This window comes from Diaphorina citri, unplaced genomic scaffold (genome assembly GCF_000475195.1).
Source record: "Diaphorina citri unplaced genomic scaffold, Diaci psyllid genome assembly version 1.1 scaffold336, whole genome shotgun sequence".
In the NCBI taxonomy this organism is placed as follows: Eukaryota; Metazoa; Arthropoda; class Insecta; order Hemiptera; family Psyllidae; genus Diaphorina; species Diaphorina citri.
Window position 1 is genome coordinate 46,251 of NW_007377771.1, and position 9,750 is coordinate 56,000.

The 9,750-nt window shown below is 39.1% G+C and overlaps 1 protein-coding gene across 1 annotated transcript in view; it reads right to left on the bottom strand.

Annotated features, from left to right (window-relative positions):
• LOC103507702 (dipeptidase 2-like) overlaps positions 1 to 9,750 on the bottom strand; it is an 82,548-nt gene that overhangs the window by 41,862 nt on the left and 30,936 nt on the right. Inside the window, exons 3-4 of the mRNA XM_008472201.2 lie at positions 8,928 to 9,102; positions 7,777 to 7,945 (exon numbers count right to left, since the gene is read on the bottom strand). Of these exons, the coding sequence (XP_008470423.1) occupies positions 7,777 to 7,945; positions 8,928 to 9,102 (344 nt within the window). The remainder of the gene's footprint in view (positions 1 to 7,776; positions 7,946 to 8,927; positions 9,103 to 9,750) is intronic.

The window sequence follows — 9,750 nt, forward strand, 5'->3', positions numbered from 1 at the left end:
GATGGATTTGGACCACGTCAGAGTGCATCAGGGATTTGTCTATTAGTGAGGAAACAATATTTCCTCACTATTATTTGACATATTTACTCTGTACCGGTCCGGAGTTAGAAGTGGTTTAAATTCAGCAAGATCCAACGAAAAAAAAAGTTCGGCTCTTATGGGTTAACTACATATCCTATATGTTTCTAATACCATGTCTGGTTCTTTACGCCTAACCACAGAAAAGGGAATTCGAATTGGGAAGGATTAAAAAAGGGCTCAAAACAAGGGATTGTATGAGAGAGAGAGAGAGAGAGAGAGAGAGAGAGAGAGAGAGAGAGAGAGAGAGAGAGAAGAGAAGAGAGGAGAGAGAGAGAGAGAGAGAGAGAGAGAGAGAGAGGCAGGGAGACACAAAGGGAGAGAGTAAATTGTGTATCGTGGTTAAGGTCGGTCAGATACTTTCTCTCTTTCTCTTTCTCCCTCTCTCTCCCTCTCTAAATCTCTTTCTTTCTCTCTTGGGAAGGGTGAGACGGAGGGATGGGGAGAGCAATGAGAGAAAATTGAAAACATAGCCAGAGAGAGAGAGAGAGAGAGATAGGGATGAAAAGAGTGAGAGGGAGGGAAAGAAGAAAGGGAGAGACAGGGCATGGGAAACGAAGAGAGGAACAGAAAGAGAGAGAGAGGGGAAGGAAGAGGGAGAAATTAGATATTGAAAGGAAGGGAGAGAGGGGGGAAAGAGGGAGGAAATACCTTTTTGTTTGTTCCCTCTGAGACCTCATGAATTTGGTGGGATTTTTCCCTCACAAGCTGTATTGATTATTTATCTATCTATTTATTTTTACCTACAGGGAACGTATACAAAAGGAAGGGAGGTACCTATATTGGTAATGAGAAAATATTGGAATAAGGTAGTAAAAAAGTATAGGTACCTTCTACATACTGTTCATTTCATGGAACGTATACAAAAGGAAGGGAGGTACCTATATTGGTAATGAGAAAATATTGGAATAAGGTAGTAAAAAAGTATAGGTACCTTCTACCTACTGCTCTTTTCATACTTTTTTACTTTCTATTACCCTTACGTATAGGGAACCTATACAAGGTAATGAGAAAGTATTGCAATCGGTCCAAATTTTCAAAATCGGGAAATGGGTGGAAATATCCATTTTGGGATCCCCTGATTCCAAAAAAGTGGTTTTTAGCCCATGGTCTGTACGTTACGTACTACAGGCTTTTTTTAGAAGGTTTGACAGAGCGAAACTGTAAAGAAGGAAGCAAAGAGTGAGTCATTCCATTTTTTCCCCCAAAGGAGAGAGAAGAGAGAGTCCCAAAGGAGAGAGAAGGAGGGCATGTTAGGAGAAAGCCGGCGATTCTGAGAAGGAACTTTAGCTGTTTAGGATAAAACGCCGAGCAAGGCCAATAAATGGATGGGTGACTTGAACATTATATTGGGAATAAAGGGAGAACGGGCTCTAGTCTTGATTTTAAATCATTACATAAAAGTAAAACCAAAAAATCAAATCAAGAATAATAATAAACTGAATATTAAATAAAATAGGTAGGTACATAAATATTGATTTTCCTTAACCAAGATCGAAAAATTCCCGGAGGGACGGGCCCCGCTTGTTTAGAAGGTTTGACAGAGCGAAACTGTAAAGAAGGAAGCAAGAGTCGAGAGTCCCAAAATCGAAGAAAGAAGGTGGGCAAGTTAGGAGAAAGCCAGCGATTCCGAGAACGAACCTTATACAATGTTTAGGATAAAATGTTTAGCACAAAATTCGCCCCGTGTGGGAATCGAACCCTACTAAGGAGTCTGAAGACCTTAGCCAATTTTTTTAGCGTCATACGTCACCCTGTCTGAGAAATTTCATAGCCAAGTAAACTTTATGAAGGTAATAAATGCACGTTTGATTTTTTTTTTCTTTTCCATACATTCATCTGAAAAAAAAAAAAAAAAAGTTTTATAGAGGGAAAGAAGAAGAAGAAGAAGAGGAGGAGGAGGAGGAGGAGGAGAAGAAGAACAATAAGAAGGACAAGACAAGACGAAGAAGACGAGAGGGAGAAGAAGGAGGAGGAGGAGAGGAAGAAGATGAAAAACAAGAAGGACAAGAAGAAAAAGAAGAGGAAGAAGAAGAAGAAAAAGAGAAGAAGAAGAGAAGATAAAATATGAGAAAAATATCGAGGGCAATTTGGAGTGGCACATAAAACTGAACGAAAAGAAGAAACTGGGTCACACTGAGGGCACCAAAGTGATAAATTTTGAGTGAAAAGAAGAGAGGAAAGAAAAAAAAAAAAATGAAAAAAAAAAAAAATAATAATAAATCAGACCAATAAATCGTAATAGATTCCTGTACGTGTTATAGGTACAATATCACCTAGATGTATGCGTATGCGTACGTGTTATAGGTAAAATAGGTACCAATCTTCCCTTCTTTCTTTCTGCTTTTCCTTCTTTATTTCCCTTCCTCTCCTCTCTGTCTCTCTTTCCTCTCTGATTCTGTGTCACATTAATTTTTATCAAAGTAGGTACATCATTGATAAAATATACTGTCACACAGTGTCATTTTTTTCGTCTTCTTCTCCTTCTCCTTCTTCTTTTTTTCTCTCCTCCTTCCTTCCTCTCCTTCTTTCTATTTCACAAACTTGTCTTTCTTTCTATGAAGTTTCTTCTCGTCCTTCGCACTTGTCCTCTACATCCTCCTCTTTCTCAGAACCTCAAAATTTGACGTCCTTTCAAAAATTTCCCCATGTCTTCCTTTCCTCTTTGTTTCTTCTCTTTACCTCCCTCTTTCCCTTCTTCCTCTATACCTCCCTTTCTCATCGCGTTCTCACGTTCTCTTTATTTAGGAAAAAGTTATTATGATTTTTAGGGAACTCTTTCCCTCCCTCTCCTCCTCATTGTTTCCTCTCTTTGGTTCTCCTCTTTTTTTCCCTATCTCTCTCCTTCATATTTATCTTCCTCCCCTCCCTCTTCTCTTTCTCTATATTTAGGAAAAAGTTATTATGATCTTCCTTCCCTTCCTCTACCCCTCCAACCCTCCTCTTTCTCACCCTCTCTCTCCCATCCTCATGTTTCTCTGTTGAAAGGGAGGTATAGAGGCAGAAAGGAAAGAGGGAAGTAAAGAGAAGAAACAAAGAGGAAAGGAAGATCCTTCATCTTTCTTCCCTTCCTTGTGTTTTCTCTTCGCTTTTGTCAATTATTTTATCTTCCCCTTTCTCCACTTTACCATATATTTCTCCCTCCCTTTCTCATCCTATGCCTCCCTTTTTTCCTTCTCTTTCCCCTTTTTCTCCTCCTCTTTCTCCTCTTCCCTTTCTCCTCTATTTCTCATCATAAAAAAAAGACCCCCATTTAAAAAAAAAAAAAAAAATCCTCCAGCCAGACTCAGCCGGTCTGCTCAAAGTTTAATGTACAGACCTATGCCTACACAGTATTATTATACCTACGTCCTACATGATATGTACAACTGTAGGTACATACTAAGGTACGAGTACATATGTATGTATATTTTGTACATAGATTAAAATATAGATAATTACGAAATATACCTACATGGTATTGTAGATACTTAGGTATATACCTATGTATATTTCGTACATAGATAAATATATAGTCACCAAATATACCTACATGGTATGTACATACATACATATGTATGTCTATTTTGTACATAGATAAATACATAGTCACGTAGGTAAGGATGTGACACGGGGGTCCCTAAAGGCATTGTTTAGTATGCTACGTGAGTCTCATACGTAGCCAGGAGAACTCCAGCCGTTCCAAGAACGAACGACATGTTTATACTGCTAGAGTTAAGGGACTTTGGAGAAAACCAGCAGCTTTTTGAGAGCAAGATCCAAGAACGAACGAAATTTTTAGACTGCTAAGGGACTTTGGAGAAAGCCAGCCGTTCCGAGAACAAACGACATGTTTAGACTGCTGGAGTAAAGGGACTTGAAGTGAGCCAGTTCCAAGAACAAACAACATGTTTATACTGCTAAGGTAAAGAGACTTTGGAGAAAGCCAGTCTTTCCGAGAACGAACGACATGTTTATACTCCTAAGGTAAAGGGATTTTGAAGAAAGCCAGTCGTTCCAAAAACGAACAAAATGTTTAGACTGCTGGGGTAAAGGGACTTTTTCTGCTATCAATCGAGCAGGATAAAATACACAGGTTACCTGTAGGTAAAAGAGTAATAACTATAACCTATATTCTATTCTACTTTGTTAGGGTAATTTGTAATAATGGCTTTTTATTTTTAACATTGTAGTTTTATAATAGTTGTACAAGTAGGTAAAATAATATCTAATAATAATTATACAAATAAATGGTAAACGACACCCAATTCCAATCAAGAATGGACATCATTATGACAGAATTTGATATAAATGTACCTGGATACTGTTATTTTTAACATTGTAGTTTTATAATAGTTGTACAAGTAGGTAAAATAATATCTAATAATAATTATACAAATAAATGGTAAACGACAATCAAGAATGGACAAATATATCAAGAATGGACAAAATCAAGAATGGACAAATAAATGAATGAACAAATCAAGAATGGACAAATAAATGGTAAACCCAATTCCAATCAAGAATGGACATCATTATGATAGAATTTGATATAAATGTACCTGGATACTAGTACCCATTCCAGGCAATTAAATTAGCCTGTACAAAATAATGTAAATTAGCCTACCACTCACACTAAGAGATTTGTATCTCTTGTTTTGTGAGTGGGGGCATACAAATTTCTTGACCCCGCCGGGAATCGAACCCGGGTCTCCCGCATGCAAGGCGAGCGCAGTGACCACTACGCCATGGGAGCTGACGAAGTATCGAAATGATGATGATGATGATGATGATGAGACCTCGTTGCTACAGTTCCCTCTATCCTCTATCAAACCTTAAATGATGTATTGTAACCTCTAGTTTTGCAGTCAATCGTCTGGTATTCCCTCTATCCTCTATCAAACCTTAAATGATGTATTGTAACCTCTAGTTTTGCGGTCAATCGTCTGGTAAATAATAATAATAGTGCTTATTTATACTGCTGGCATAGCACTGAAAAGTCCTTTACTCCAGCAGTAGGCTACTCTACTATTATTGCTTATTTATACTGCTCACATAGGACTGAAAAGTCCCTTTACTCCAGCAGTAGGCTACTACTATTATTGTTGTCAAATTCTCAAATTTTATTGAGGATAAAATTCCATACCTCGGCTGGGATTGAACCCACGCCCTCCTGTTTATCAGGCGAGCTCCTTGACCACTCCACCGCCGAGGCAGGGAGGGTGTGGGTTCAATTCCAGCTAAGGCATAGATACTGTAAGTACGCCTATAGTAAAAAATTTCTAGTTAAAACTGAAAACTTTCTTCGTTCGTTCAGACTACAGGAATCGCTTTTTTCTCATATATCACATTTCTATACATTCTATTCTTTTTATCTCTTTCTTTCCTCTTTCCTTTCTTCGTTCGTTCAGACTACAGGAATCGCTTTTTTCTCATATATCACATTTCTATACATTCTATTCTTTTTATCTCTTTCTTTCCTTTTTCCTTTTTTAGTTGACACTTTTTTTTTCATTTCCCCTATAGCTCTTCTCCTTAAAACATTTCTTTCTTTTTTTTCCTTTTCCCTTTCTTTCATATTTTTCCTTAGAAGGGAACTCTTCTTCAGAACACATTTATTTCTCCTCTTTCTCCCCCTCCTCCCCTTTCTCCTCTTCCCCCTCCTATTTTTACACCTTATAGGACAGAAGAGCTACACTTTAAACTAGCTGGCATTCCACTAACTTCGGTTTCATTGGTTCAATGTAATTTCTAGGAAAGAATTATTCGTCGACCAACGACCCTCAATTTGAGAACCGCCGAGGAAAGTGTCAGATAATGTGACCTCATGTGTATTCAAGTTATACATCTCTCTCTCTCTCTCCTCTATCTCTTTTATCTTTCTCTCTTTCCTCCCTTTCTCTTCTTCCCTCTTTATTTCTCTCTCTCTCCTCTCTTTTATCTTTCTCTATTCCCTCCTTTCCATACACCTTATAGGACAGAAGAGCTACACTTTAAACTAGCTGGCATTCCACTAACTTCGGTTTCATTGGTTCAATGTAATTTCTAGGAACGCATTATTCGTCGACCAACGACCCTCAATTTGAGAACCGCCGAGGAATGTGTCAGATAATGTGACCTCATGTGTATTCAAGTTATACATCTCTCGCTCTCTCTCTCTCTCTCCTCTATCTCTTTTATCTTTCTCTCTTCCCTCCTTTCCACTCTTTTTCTCCCTATCCCCCTCCCTCTATCTCCCTTCTCTTTCCCTCTCCCTCTCTCCTCCTTTTCACTCTTTCTCTCTCCCTTTCTCTCTCTCCCTTTCCCTCTCTCTCATACGTGTCTTTTTCATCATCTCCCTTTTTTTTCTTTTTATTATGTTCACTTTTATCTTTGTAAACTTTATTATTATTTTACTTTCACGACAACTTCTTTGGTTTTCGTGTTATTTTTTCCTCTCTCCCTTCTAACCCCCTTCTCATTTTTTCCCCTCTTCTGCTACTTATTCCTTGTTTTCCTGTTCTTTTCCCCTCCTCCTCCTCTTCCTCCTCCTCCTCCTCCTTTTGTAAAAGTTAGGGTAAAAGAACACTCAAATAAGCATCATTCAATAGGATAAGGAAAGTCGTGTGATGTTCACACCAGATTTTTTAGTTGATACTTTTTTTTCATTTCCCCTATAGCTCTTCTCCTTAACACATTTCTTTCTTTCATATTTTTCCTTAGAAGGGAACTCTTCTTCAGAACACATTTATTTCTCCTCTTTCTCCCCCCTCCTCTCCTTTCTCCTCTTCCCCCTCCTATTTTCTCCGTGTTAATGTTCCTAATAATATTTCTCAATAAATCACACCCTTAAATACAGTGGTCCTCAACCTTTGCGGGCTCGCGACCCATTTTGACATTCCCAGTCACCCCGCGATCCGTGTAAATTGTAAACGTCAGATGGGGCTATGCTTTGCTCACTTGTACACTTGAGGGTGGACTCAAGGAGAGGCAAAGCAATATATATGTAAAACAATCTTCTCGCATCATATCTTGGTGCCACGATTCTCGAATTCCAGAACCCAGAGCAATGCATGGAAAGAAAGAAAGGAAATGATACAGTTTCCAAAGAAAATGAAAATTTTGAAATTATTTCCCTGTAAATAAGAGAAAACAAGAGAGGTGGAGATAGTGAGACGATGGAGTGAGAAAGAAACGGGGGACAGAGAGAAGAAGGGAGAGACAGAGAGTGAGAGAAATTGGTGAGAATGAAATAAAACAAAACAAGAGAGATGGAATGAGATGAAGATAGATTGAGAAAGAGAGAGGGAGAGAGAACAGAGAAGTGGGGGAGAACAAAATAAAATGAAAGATAGGTAGAGATAACTAACGACAGAATGGAATGAGATATGAGAGAGAGAGAGAGAGAGAGAGAGAGAGAGAGAGAGAGAGAAAGAGAGAGAGAGAAGGAAAAAAGATAGGGGGAGAAAAGTAGAGAAAGGAAGGAAGGGACACAGGGATGGAAAAGAGGAAAAAAAAACAAACAAGGAGAAGAAATAAAGTGTCTTAAATGGAGAAGGAGAAGGACAGAGAGAGGGAAAGAGAGAGATAGAGAGAGAGGGGGGAGAGAGAGAGGAAGGGAAAATCTGTGTTACTATTAGTGTCTACCGCGGCTGTTCTACTACCTAACCTCTTCTGGACTTTCAACATAGCAACAAGTGTCCATGATAAAGAAAGTCTAATTACTAAATATGTACTTACCCATCTATTAGAGGAACCTCAGTCAGTAGTCTTTTGACAATGTCTGTCCTGGATAAGCTCTCCGGAGAGCGGGCGGTGCTACCAGAATATGAGAGGCCCAATACTATACACACTAGGATGAGGACTACACAGAGTACTATGAGAAGACATGGCCTGAGCTCGTACATGACTGGAAAAATAGAAGAAGAAAAGAAGTTCCAACTTTGGGAACAATTCTTCAAAGATTTTTCCCTTTACTTCGTAAACCTTATTGAATACCCACCCTATTGTGGCCCAAAATACATAATGATATTATGTCTGGTTCTGCTCTCTGAAGTTCCGTTCTGAAGTTCTTGAAGTTCAATTCAATCGGCCTGGTAAAAGTGGCTCAAAAAATAGTTCCAAGATTTAACCCTTACATGATACAGAGATCTCAAGATAAAAGTATATGAAAAAGAAAACACCTTTCAATATTAGGTCACCCACCCTGATCGTGTGTGTGCTCATTAGGTATCTGATAGACCTGACAGGCGGACCTGATCAGGTGTACATGTCAGGTATACCTGATAGTGAGTGGCTGGCCTTACACCAAGAGAATTTCCTAATCTCTGTACATTTGAGCCATTTTTACCCACAGACTTAAAAATTGGTACACTTGCTAATCTTGCTATCCAACTCCAGGTAGATCACTCACTTTTAGGTCCGTACGTAGGCATACCCTATTGAATACCCAGATAAGCACCCTATGATATTATGGTCGAAAATACATATTTAATTAATATAGGTAAAAGAACAACGTCTTCACTTGACTATGTTGCTACTTGACAGATTGACTCTCGTAGAGAAACATATTTAATTATTTATATATACGTATACAAGTTCCAAGTCAATTGGCCCAGTAAAAGTGACTCAAAAGTAAGGGTCAAATCTTGGATCAGATCCAAGACCCTTACTTACAGAGGTCTCAAGATAAAAGCTTATGAAAAAGGGGACACTTTTTCGATCTCTGTACGTAGCCATAGCTAGATATGTATTAGCTGCCTTTTGGGCCACTTTAACTTGACCAACTGAGTTTAAACTTGGTACATTTAATAGATTCTGACGTAACTTTTATTTGTAAAGAAGTATAAGTTACTAGTGTTCTTCTTTTCTTGGTACATTAGCTCACTTACTTTTAGGTCCATCCGATGAAGAGTCGCTATACGTGTCCATGGGACGAAACTGAGGCCTGTGCGTGGGGAAATGGACCGCTCCGTTGAAATGGTGCATGCCGCCATTAAGCACGCGCGCGACGTGCGGGTGCGCAGGGTGCGCGTGGCCGGGATGACCATTGTACATACGGGACAGCTGCGCAGACAGAGAAAAAATGCGCTAACTTGCCGCATTAATTAAAAATAATAGAAAAATCTCCCTCTCTTTCTCTCTCTCTCTTTTCCTCCCTCCCCATCTCTCTATCTATCTATCTCTCTCCCTCCCTCTCCTTTCTCTCCAACTTGCCGCATTAATTAAAAATAATAGAAAAATCTCCCTCTCTTTCTCTCTCTCTCTTTTCCTCCCTCCCCATCTCTCTATCTATCTCTCTCCCTCCCTCTCCTTTCTCTCCCTCCCTCTCTCTCTCCCTCTCCTCTCTCTCGCTCTGTGAAAACAATGTAAACTAGGTATGGATTCGGACCACGTCAGAGTGCATCAGGGATTTGTCTATTAGTGAGGAAACAATATTTCCTCACTATTATTTGACATATTTACTCTGTACCGGTCCGGAGTTAGAAGTGGTTTAAATTCAGCAAGATCCAACGAAAAAAAAAGTTCGGCTCTTATGGGTTAACTACATATCCTATATGTTTCTAATACCATGTCTGGTTCTTTACGCCTAACCACAGAAAAGGGAATTCGAATTGGGAAGGATTAAAAAAGGGCTCAAAACAAGGGATTGTATGAGAGAGAGAGAGAGAGAGAGAGAGAGAGAGAGAGAGAGAGAGAGAGAGAGAGAGGGGG